Source organism: Mucor velutinosus (assembly GCF_035048745.1).
Source record: "Mucor velutinosus strain NIH1002 chromosome Unknown tig00001547, whole genome shotgun sequence".
In the NCBI taxonomy this organism is placed as follows: Eukaryota; Fungi; Mucoromycota; class Mucoromycetes; order Mucorales; family Mucoraceae; genus Mucor; species Mucor velutinosus.
In genome coordinates, this window is record NW_027041901.1 from 1,103,229 (window position 1) to 1,114,836 (window position 11,608).

General features: G+C 42.2%; 4 protein-coding genes across 4 annotated transcripts; 3 read left to right on the plus strand and 1 right to left on the minus strand.

Moving 5' to 3' along the window:
* Positions 1-861: 861 nt before the first annotated feature.
* Positions 862-1,517, plus strand: ATC70_006796 (uncharacterized protein; the record flags this gene model as incomplete). Its single annotated transcript, XM_064826065.1, has 3 exons — positions 862-1,069; positions 1,129-1,260; positions 1,381-1,517. The coding sequence occupies 3 exons, from the start codon at positions 862-864 to the stop codon at positions 1,515-1,517; spliced, it is 477 nt and encodes a 158-aa protein (XP_064687579.1).
* Positions 1,518-2,312: 795 nt separating this feature from the next.
* Positions 2,313-3,068, plus strand: ATC70_006797 (uncharacterized protein; the record flags this gene model as incomplete). Its single annotated transcript, XM_064826066.1, has 6 exons — positions 2,313-2,387; positions 2,442-2,547; positions 2,610-2,623; positions 2,759-2,797; positions 2,856-2,961; positions 3,022-3,068. The coding sequence occupies 6 exons, from the start codon at positions 2,313-2,315 to the stop codon at positions 3,066-3,068; spliced, it is 387 nt and encodes a 128-aa protein (XP_064687580.1).
* Positions 3,069-3,318: 250 nt separating this feature from the next.
* ATC70_006798 (uncharacterized protein) lies at positions 3,319-3,957 on the minus strand (the record flags this gene model as incomplete). Its single annotated transcript, XM_064826067.1, has 1 exon — positions 3,319-3,957. One exon carries the CDS (start codon positions 3,955-3,957, stop codon positions 3,319-3,321), a length of 639 nt encoding a protein of 212 aa, XP_064687581.1.
* A 925-nt stretch (positions 3,958-4,882) lies between these two features.
* ATC70_006799 (uncharacterized protein) lies at positions 4,883-9,934 on the plus strand (the record flags this gene model as incomplete). The annotated part of the gene is made up of 13 exons (XM_064826068.1): positions 4,883-5,045; positions 5,110-5,240; positions 5,297-5,568; positions 5,635-5,715; positions 5,770-5,836; positions 5,909-6,241; positions 6,301-6,889; positions 6,942-8,330; positions 8,386-8,603; positions 8,660-8,815; positions 8,878-9,094; positions 9,148-9,561; positions 9,621-9,934. 13 exons carry the CDS (start codon positions 4,883-4,885, stop codon positions 9,932-9,934), a joined length of 4,344 nt encoding a protein of 1,447 aa, XP_064687582.1.
* Between the last annotated feature and the right edge of the window lie 1,674 nt (positions 9,935-11,608).

The window sequence follows — 11,608 nt, forward strand, 5'->3', positions numbered from 1 at the left end:
TCACTCGAACAAATGAAGCTGATACTTTGGAATTAATCAGTGTATATGCCAGGTTCATGCAAGCGCAGTGATCGAAGTAACGGTCTCCGGTATTGGTGATCTTGAGAGATTGCCAACATGTTTCTTAGACAAAAGACTCCAAGTGAAGTCTAATGATCACAGCCCTGATCTCACTAGATCGATACCTAGTAGGACGAGCTCGTAATTCATGGCAGCTTCTGAGTATAGCATATACTTGCTATTATCTTTACATGAAAAGCGCAAATGCCATACTAAGCAGCGGCATTGGGTAGTGTGTTTATATCAATTAGCCAGAGCACCCACCAATGACCCAATCAATGATTCAGTAGCCATCCAATGGTTATATTCAGTATCAAGTCTTATGTATCATGAATCTAATCAGTTGAATATGACTCGGTAGTAGTATACATGTATCAAGTAGCCTCATGGGCCATGCATCTCTGTTCAAATCCTGTCTTGAGCCTGCAATGGTGTTTGGCTTGCTGTCAAATCAAACATTAGATTCGGTCAACAAGGAGTAGACGTCAGATTTTAGTAGAAAAAATAATTCGAATGAGATCATATGCTGTCTACAGCGATCCTATCGATCCATAGACTCATTTGCACTGATCTGAAGGGGCCATTATATAGCATTTCATGACAATGCACATCTCATCTGTCAGATCGGGAGTTGTAATAGAGCTAATGACGTCGCAAGGTAAATACCCCCAGGCTGTGAAAGGCAAATGAGAAGAGGAATCGAAAAAATAACATGAGAGAGTAGAAAAACACCGCCTTCAACATTTCTCTTTTTCTTATATCTCTCCCCTCTCTCTCTTTATTTCTTTAAATCTTTATAAAATGCTTCGTACCGCTGCTATTCGTACTCGTGTTGGTGCTGCTCGTGTTATCGGTCGCCGTAACGCCTCCAGCAATGTTGCTGTTCAAAACATTGAGACTCGTTGGAAGACTCTTTCCACCGCTGAACAAAACACCATCGCCAAGCAACTTGAAGAAGCACAAAAGGGTGATTGGAAGTCCCTCTCTCTCGACGAAAAGAAGGCTGCCTGTAAGTGTTTTAGTTGATCCAACAACAGCGAATCCAATGTACTTAGAGATTGCAATTAGACTACATTGCCTTCGGTGCTCACGGTCCCCGTGAACCCTTGACCAAGCCTGGCCATGCCATGAAGGTCTTTGGTGGTGTTACTGGTGTTCTCGCTGCCTCTGGTGCTCTCTTCTATGCCATCCGTGTCAATGGTAAGTATACAATGTCTATTTTATAGTTTGGCGGGGGTGTTTCACGGCAAATATATTTGAAGCGGGGGGGGATTTGCAGTGGAAGGAAATTTTTTCTAACCTTTTTTGTGTCAAATGTAGGTCAAGAAACCCCTCACACCATCAGCAAGGAATGGGAGGAGAAGACCAACGAGTACCTCAAGAGCCAAAACTCCAATCCTATCTCTGGTATCTCCTCAGAAGGATACAAGGGAACTGGTTATGTCGTCAGCAAATAAACAACATCTTAATATTATTTACAACTGCACAAAAGAAAATTATATATCACGTTTTAGAGATTTTCGCTTACAAAACGTCCCTTCTTGTTATGTTTGTTATAAAGAAAAAGAAAAAGCTATTTATATTATAAACATCCATTATTCGAAAAAAAAAATCGGATCATTTCTAGTGTCAAGGTTATACAGATTTGTGTGGAGTGTGTCTCGAGGGCAACATGTCAAAGTGGATCTGACTGTAGGTGCTGTAGGATGACAATGAGAGTCAATTGACAATTTTAATTCAGGCACATGTTTATTGTTTGTTAATGTGTTGAGCAATGTCAACGGTGATCTGATCATGGATCCATCCTTCATTTAGGCTTGTGTTGTATTTCAAGCAATATCCCACGGCAAGATGCTCGAAATTCATGGTCTGTCATCAACTATAGACTTTTTTTTTATGTATTGCGCTTCTGTTTTTACATGGATGTTAAGCTTTCAGAGGCGATTTACAAGGACACTGCAACTAGCCAATGTCTGGCATGATGGGCGATGGGCATAGTTGTCTTGAAACCACACTACAAACATTTGCTCGCTAGAGTACAAACCTTGTGCTTGACTCTGCCATGGTCAATCTGGATCTCCCTTCATAGCAAGCCAATCTGCTTTTACACACTGCTAATAAACAAGTAAACATCCACACACGAATCTGCCTTGAAGAGCAACAAATTCGATGATCTGACTGCCAAAATTGCAGTAAAATATTTCGCACCTGTATTTCAGTGTTGCTATACCTGCTTTATAACCCTAACCACCATGTCTCAACAACAAGTTAACATTGCTGATCTTGATTTGTCTTCTTTGCAACAAGTCAAAACACAATTGGAAGAGGTTCTGTTTGCACAAGATGACCGAGAAATTGGCAGCACCTAACCGTTGCAATAGGAATTAAGCCATCTGACTCAATCTTACAGCAAGCTCAAGAGTGTTCAAGGAAGATTCACCGACTGTGCTGATAGCGTTGATTCATTGAAAGCCGAGAAAGCTGATGGTAAGCCTTTGCATCGAGAGCTGAGGCATGAAAGAATAGGTTGCTAACGCGTTTACCCGTAGACAAGACTATTCTTGTGCCCCTCACATCATCTATATCCTTTTCATCATAATTTATCGATCCCTAATCTACTAATATTGCAGCGCTATGTTATATTCCTTAACCAGTGCCATACCTCTATGTTCCAGGTAAATTAAGTAACGTCAACAAGGTCATTGTGGATGTCGGTACAGGCTATTACATTGAAAAGGTAAATTCTTACCATCCACATTGGAAGGAATCACTGCTAAAATTACCGCGTATCACAGTCGGTGTCAGATGCCTCCAAGTTCTACAATGACAAGGTTGGCTATGTTAAAAAGAACCTCGGCACACTTGAAAAGACCATTACAGATAAACAAAGCACGCTGAGAGGTACATGCCAATTAGGATACATTTAGCAATCAACATCTCCACTAACTCCTCCGTTTCCAGCCATTGTCAATGTCATGCAAGACAAGATTCAACAAGACCAAAAGTAAACTTGTCAATAAAAGCGACGTGCAATCTGCTTATTGCAATGAGCACCTGTCATTGACTATCATAACCATATGTACTATTCAGGCACCATATTCTAATTGGTTTTATTACAATGATTCACCGACTAAGCGGGTGTCCTCACATTGCCAGTCTGGCGTGCAAAGACATGTGAATAAGTGGGGGATAAGACGTACCTATAAAAAAAGTAAGAGGTCAAAAAATCTGCTGATAGATCCCAATGAAAAGGCCAACTTACTTATCAGGATTTTGAACTCGACTGAAAGGAGGCAACACCTTGTTGTCAAGTGAGACCAGTGCCGAAAAACCAAAGAGGGCAATGTTACTCGCTCCTTGCTCATCACGATTCATGGTAGTTTGTTTAGCCAGCCTTTTTGGACACTCAGGGTTAAAGCATGTAACGGCACCGAGGTTCCTCTTCATTCTATTATCCTCATCACGCGCCAGTTGTTTCTGTGTCTCCTTGAAACAGGAGCAGCAAATTTTTGTAGAATTGTATTCGTCCACCAATCTGACTGTGCTTCTTGTGGACAACGTTGACATGTACGGCTTCATACTTCGAGTGCTGTGGCCACGGAGGTACTGAGTATTGCGACGCCAGTTTCCTATGAAGGAAACCATCTTTGGCTTGTTGAAGGTGGACATGGTTGCAGCAGATCTGGCTTCACTGGCTACCAAATGTTGGTGAAGTTTCTTCAAGCGGATTTGTCCAGTTGCCCTTCCTTTCTGTAGCTTCTTGACTGATAACTTCTTCCTCTTCTTTCGCCTATTGGAGAGGACAGCATTACCGACTTTGTTGGCTGTCATTTCATACTTGACGAATGTTTCTCCGTTTCCACGAGAGGTTGCAGTGTCAGAATACTCTTGCAGCATTTGAAACCGATTGATCGACTCAAAAAGAGTGAGAGAAGCCACGAAAAACGAATAATTCCTAAACACTGGCACTGATGTCGTCAATAATTGCAATGGGCTTGACACTCTTACTCAAACCACAATCAAATAAATCAACAGCTTTGATGTCAAAGAAAGACATCTTTTTCTGTGTCGCATGTTGGATGAGGATAACATTACCATCTCTGAGATTGGACATATAGCGAAATACTGTATAGGCAATGTATTGTGTATATCATTCTACCACAGCTCAGATTTCGTATGATACCTTGTTACAGACTATGTTACTTGATTCCATAAGCACAGTACTTGATGATGGCTATTAGGTATTGACAAGGCCCATGTATTTTGCTTGCCTGAACATTTACATGAGGCACATTTCATGATTATTGAATAGTGCATGCCTCTTTTTTTTTTTTTTTTTTTTTTTTTTTTTTTTTTTAACTTCAAGAGATCTCGCAGCTTTTTTCAGGCACCAAATCAACAGTATTGAACATAGTAGGGTAGGTCTTGACAAAAATCACCTTTTATAGCTCTATGAAACCACTGCTTGATGAATAATCACCTTTTATGTTAATGTTTGGATGAAAGCTTGTTGTGTTCCTAAATTGGTCACACCTACAAGTTTACAATAGAATGCAATTGTGCCCTGCAACATGTTATTGCCTCCAAAAAGCGACAAGTTGAGTTAGGTTGCGCCTTAATAATCCGAAGACACAAATTGTGTCCTAGCAGTGTCCTTCGCCCTATTCTAATTTACTTTCATAAAAGCGGAGGTTCATTCTGCTAATTTGTGCTTGTGTTCTTCCCTAAATGAATGTCTATAAAAAACGGATGACACACACACTCCTCCCTAATTTCTTGTTTCTTTTCTCTCTCTCTTTATCACACATACTTGATTGAGAAAATGGACCTCTTCAACCGAGGCAAATCAAAAGGGAAAAAGCGGCCGATTATTGATCCACCTTTAATACAAACAACGACAACGACCAACACCATACAAACCAGCACCACCACCCCTCAATCTCCTAAAAGCCCTCCTCATCAGCAGGATGACTATTTTGCAGCAGGTACCGTTTTTAATTGATCCAAATACAAGGCATATTTTGGTTTATAAACCTAGTTGAAGGATAGGTCGCCTAGTAGATAACACTTCTTCCATCAGAAGCTCCCAATCATCCTCTATACCAAGCACTGACAGTGATTATACCAATGTGGACGCAATGACTGAAGCTGAGATAGAAGACTTCTTTGAACGCATGCTAGTAAGGACCATTACTATTTAAGTATCAATGGAGTGTGCTGCTGACAATTACTCAAGACAAGAAGAGGCATTCACGATAATAATGCTCGGTTGAAAATGTCTTCATTTTCAGTGGAAAAGAAGAGATTAATGGTTGCCCAAGATATACAATCGGAGACCAATGTACCTGCAGCACCTTCATCAAGACGAGGAGTCGATAAGAAGGCAGATTATCAATCGGAAAGCAAAGGTCCCGAGTACTATGTTCGAAAACTAGCAGACATGTCAAAAGGCGTTAATACAAAAGTGGTGTCGCATTTGGCAGTTGGATTGAGAACAATGCCATTGAGGTCAGTTTGCGTCATGATGAACCATCTCTCCCTGCTTGAAGATTAACATGATTCGAATTATTATAGCTGGGTGCGTCAGTTTATCGATATGCAGGGCTTGCAAGTCATTACAGATTTGTTAAAGGCACTCAACAAGAGCACAAACAAGTAAGCATCAGTAACAGATCATGCTGAATGCGTGGACTCACGCACTCAATGTAGACAAGAATCGACTTTGTCAGTGGAAGCAGACATCTTAAAGTGCTTCAAGGCATTACTGAACAATAGGGTAGGCGAAAAAAAAGCACCCTACAATTCACATGCTGAACGTTTCTAATTTTGGCAATCTCAACAATTTCAGGTGGGAGCACGAGAGGCGCTGAAGCACCCACAATGTGTACAGCAAATTGTTCATTGTATTGTTTCACCTTCCATCAACTCACGACGATTGGTATGCGAAGTGCTTGTGTTCATGTGCTATTACGAAGTGCCTGTAGGCCAAGATCTCGTATTAAAAGCCATGGATCAATTGCGAGACAAACAGAGGGGACTAGGCAGATTCGATGCGTGGCTATCAGAGCTTGAAATCACGCTGGGCGGACGTGGAAGAATGGGCAGCATGGTGGGTGCCAGTGAGGATTTCAAGCGCATGGCTGCCTATGGTCCACCTGATGGCCAATTAACAGAGTACGCAGTAAGTTCTTTTGTATTATCGTCAGAGTGGGACAAGCAATTAAATGGAATTCTCTGCAGTTGTACAACATGATCTTGGTCAATGCAATCATCAACGTCGTCGATGACCCTGAAATCAGAATCCACCTTAGAAACCAGATGACAGCATCAGGGTTGGAGCGAATCATGGAAAAGATGAACGAACTGTGCGATGAGCATGTGGATCGCCAAGTCCGAGAGTTCAAGTCATTGGCGGAGAACGACCAGGACGAAGTAATGGAGATGTACCACGAGCATGTACTCAGCGATCAAAACGATCCAAGGGATGTGTTTGAGTGCATCTTGAGCAGCGTGGAGGGCACCAGAGGCTATGATTTTTTCCTTAGCTGTTTGCAGCACCTATTACTAGTCAACAGCGAGGAATCTGGCATCAAATCGAGATACTACCAAATCATTGACAATTTGGTAGCCCAAGTGGTGCTTGATCACAAAGGGCTGGCGGACGATTTTTCTGCAGACTACACAACCACGGTCCAACATTTGATTAGCAAATTTGCAGATCAGGATCAGCTCAAAGCAACGTTGGAGGATATCAAAGAGCTACAGCAAAGCTATGATGAACTGGAGCGAGAGCGTGATTTACTGCGAGAGCAATTATCGCATCAAGGAGGTAGATTTTCGACATGCCTCCTGGCTGAATTAATATTCATTTATTTATTTAGATGCATTGGAAATTGTGCAACTTAAAGAAAAGACAGTGTCCCTGGAAGATTTGCTGAGAATGTCACGCCACACCATATCAACACTGCAGCGAAAGTTACGGGATTTGCAGAGTGATTACGACGCAAGTCTGGAGAAGGCAGAGCGACAAATGGAGGAGTTCTCCAAGGTAGTGGGTGTTACTGAGGAATCCAACGAGGAGGAGGGAGACGTCGTTATATCTCGAAAGAGCATTGCGACAGCCTTTGGACGCATTCGTGCTCAGGAAATGCTAGAAGGTCGCAACAGAAACGAATTCAAATCAAGCGAGCCCTCGCTGAGCCCCTTGGAAGACAACGGCAGCAAACACAAGTCCATGGCATTGGGATTATCCGAGGAGTTCAAGAGTCAGTTGGCTCGTCAGTTTGGCTCGAGCAGTGGACTGGGCGAGTTTGTGCTTCCAGGTACAATGCCACTCATGGGATCTGCAGTGAGACGCTCCAACAACCGTCGCAGACAAGTGCAGATTGAAGTTGCGCCACTTATGCCTCTAGAGCAGGCTTCCACAGAGGATGTACCTACCTACAACAAACGCAAAGATTCCTTAGACGGAGGCATCAAGAGCCCTCGATCTACAAAAAGTACCTCAATCAGTAGACGAGATAATGGAAGTAGGAAGAATAGCTATACATTCAGCAAAGAGGAGAGCGACAGCGATAACATTCTTTCGTCCATGATTACATCTATTAACGAGGAAGAGTCTGAAATACCTACCCCTACTACACAAGTTGAACAGCTTAGCATACCCACTTCAGAGCATGTTCATGATCTACCACCTCCGCCTCCACCGCCACCACCACCGTCTTCTCAGCCTTCAGTGACAGGAAGCATGCCTCCACCTCCACCGCCACCGCCACCGCCACCTCCACCACAGCCGTCAGAAATGAACAGCGCTTTGTCTATACCACCACCACCTCCTCCACCTCCACCCATGTCAGGATCGACTACAGATCTCTCAAGATCAGCAGCTGCCCCACCAGCGCCGCCACCACCACCCTCTTCATCATTACCGCCGCCCCCACCTCCACCACCATCCGTTCCATCACCACCCAACGCACCTGGCGCAATGAACATGCTTGCTCCTCGCAAACACCTCAAACATTTACCAGCTGTCAAAACTCGACAACTGCAATGGCAAAAACTCAATGCCAATCACATTGGCTCGACTCTGTGGAAATCATCAGCTGATGTAGAAAAGGAAGAGGCTTTGGAGTCTTTGTTGGATGCTGAGGGTATTTTCAACCGTATGGAGGAAGTTTTTGCGCAAAAAGTGGTCGCCACAAAACGCATGGCCAAGAAGGAGAAGCGTCAAGAAATCTGCATCATTGATTCTCGCAAAGCTTATAATATCAGTAAGTAAATGACCTCATCATGTACCTTTTTCCCGTGCTCATTCATTGAAACCAGGTATCGCCGTGCTTGCTAAATGCAAGAATATACCGTTTAAAGACTGCAAGAGAAAGATTTTGGCAGTGGATGACAAGTTTTGCACAGAAATCATGCTGAGAAATTTGCTGGTCAATGCGCCTTCTCATGATGAGATGGGCAAGTTATCTGTATTTTTAAAAACTGCTTCTGAGGAAGACTTGCAAAGCTTGTCAAAGCCGGACGCATTCTGTGCAGAGGTAGGTTGCCCTTGATATCCAAGGTTGCTTTATGCTTATAACCATCACATTTGTAGATTATATCCATTGATCGGTTCAAGGAACGTCTTACCAACATGCTCTTTGTCACCACCTTCCACGAACGCATCACACAACTGGGCAGAAATATGACCAATGTCATGGACGCATCTACAAATCTAAAGGATTCTCAGTCATTCATTGACTTTTTGAACGTGAGTATACGTCGTCGTACTTGTCTCTCATTTTCTTCGGGAGGACTTATGTTATATGGTAGATCGTTTTAATGGTGGGTAACTTTTTGAACGGCACCAACTTCCAAGGTGGCGCATTTGGTATTCGCATCAGTAGTATCAACAAGCTAGTCGACACCAGAGCCACCAGCAACGATACAACATTGCTGCACTTTTTGTGCACAATGATCGAAGAAAAGTTTCCCAATATCAGTGAGAATCTACTAAAGGACCTTGAGCTCTGTGGAGAAGCATGTAGAGGTACGTTAAGTTATACAAAAAAAACACCTGCCAGTAATTTAATCCATATGTAGTGACCATTCAGGACTTGATCAAGGACTACAATGAGCTTCGTGTGGGGCTTCAGACACTAATTCATGAACTGGATTGTCACTACAGTAATGACTATGAAGCAGCCCCTGGAGATAACTTTGCAAGTGTCATGTACAAGTTTCGTGATCGGGCGATTGAAAAGTTCGACCAACTGGAAGTTAGATACACCTCGATGGACGTCGCTTACAAAGATGTCGTCTCCTACTTTGGGGAGGACCCTAGTGATATGAAGCCAGACGAATTTTTCGGCATCTTCCAGACATTTACATCGAGTTGGAATAAAGCGAAATCAGATCTTGAGATGCAAAAGAAGAAGAAGGAGCAAGCAGAAAAGTCAAAAGAATTCCAAGCGCAACGCAAAGCTCGACTTAATAATCGATTGGATATCAAGGATGGTAAGCAACATCAACCCGAATGCTCAACATACAGTGCACTAATTACACTTTGATAAAAGCCACCTCAGAGAATCAAGAAGATAAAGACATTATGGACAATTTACTGGAAAAATTGCGCTCTGGAGAAATGGCAACCACCTCATCTCAACGGAAGAGTCGTCGCATGTCTGTGAGGGAAAGAAGAAGAACGCGAGCAGAGTCCATGGTAGTAAAAGCTGAAGATCTGTTACGGCATATACAAAATGAGGAAGAGGCACCACCGCTGCCAAGGGCTGCACGAAGCGGGTCGAGAAGGTTTACAAGTTCTGAGCGTATGAAGAAGTTGGCTTCTTTAGCAGATAACAAGGGAGAGGAAGTTGCTGTCAATCTATAGATATCTAGTGGTATTTTGTTGTACATCTACAGATATATACCTTTACTAATCAACCAAGTGCATATATAAATAAATTTCAAAAGTAACACATCATAATACATATCATCATAACATAATAAATGTTCAGTCCTTTAGACACTTTACAACCCTGATATGGAACCTGAGTTTCAAGGCAGCTGTCAGGCCTGGCTCATATGAGAATCATGATTTTACAATCAATCAACAAAAACCACCGTTAGTTCTACTCTCTTTCCTCTGCTCAATGCTGTCAACGTTTTATTTGAACGACGTCTCAGAGCCTCAGAGATTTCACTACTTACTGCAGACATCTTACGCAGCCCATGAATCGTCAATGTCCAGACTAACGTTATTAAATATAGAATGCAAGACGATGTCATTATGAACGATATAGAATGCAATAAAATACCATCATAAACGATAGCGTTATGGCCTGCCGCCTACTTTTTATACGCTTCAAGAGCATTTTCTACTGTATTGCAGTATGAAAAGGGCATTGAGTTTGCCAGCTGGCCCCACAAGCCAAAATCAATTCAAACCCAGAATCATGGTTTGTTCCAGATTGGACAAATCTTGATGGTTTTGGATTCGATTAAGCTATTTTTGCAGATTCGACTAAGTAAAATATGATGATCACCCCTCGCTTCCTTAAGCCTTCCTGGAGTACTTTTCAAGGTGCATCCAATGGTACTAAGTGAAATAGATGATTTGAATAAACTTATCAAATGATTTATGAAAATATGAAAAGAGGTTTCTGGCCACAATGTCGAAATTTTACTTATCAAAGTCCGACAAAGATGATTTCAGAGGTTGCTTTGGATCGATAGAAACATTTTGATTCAAGATATACCATAGTAAAAGTCTCCATTTTCAAGGTGAAAAACGCAATCGTTTGATTTTCGATGAAAACCATGAGGGGTACCTCATGCTTTTTGGTCGAATTTTGTTCATGTTTTTTTGATCCTCAAAAAGTTGAGCAAAGGTGTCAGAAAGTAACTGTCAGATGAGAGCAAGTGTTTGGTCCTATTATGACAATCTAAACCCGCCTTGGACGCGAGAAAACGCAGCTCAAATGCATTCAAATTTTGCTGTATTATGGACACTAAGGACTAAAAAGTGGAAATACCAGTGTGCTACTTGCCCGCATAGGAAGTAGCTACGTGTATATGGATGTAGAGCATCAGATAAGAGTCAGATCCACAGATATTATAAAGGGTTTCCATGTGTAAGTAGAGGGTCAGCTTGAACGTAGGTTGGTTTCCACCGAAGCGAAGCGTAGGTCAGGAAACCACCCGAAGTGCTGAAAGGCTCGTATACCATAGTAAAAGTCTTCATTTTTAAGGTGAAAAATGTGATCGTTTGATTTTCGTTGAAAAGCATGAGGTACCCCTTATGGTTTTTGGCCGATTTTTTTTTGGCCATGTTTTTAGGTCCTCAAAAAGTTGAGCGAAGGTGTCAAAGAGTTATTGCTACTCAAGTACAATTGTTTGGCGTCATTCCGGTGGCTAAGAGAGGCCAAATGCCAAGATTTTAAGGCTTGAAAGCTGTCAAATTAGGCCGTGTTTCCTACATTTGCTTGCCAATAGACGCATTCTTATTATGACACAAAGGCGTAAAGACATTGTAAGCATTGATATGGATTTAGAGCATGCTGTT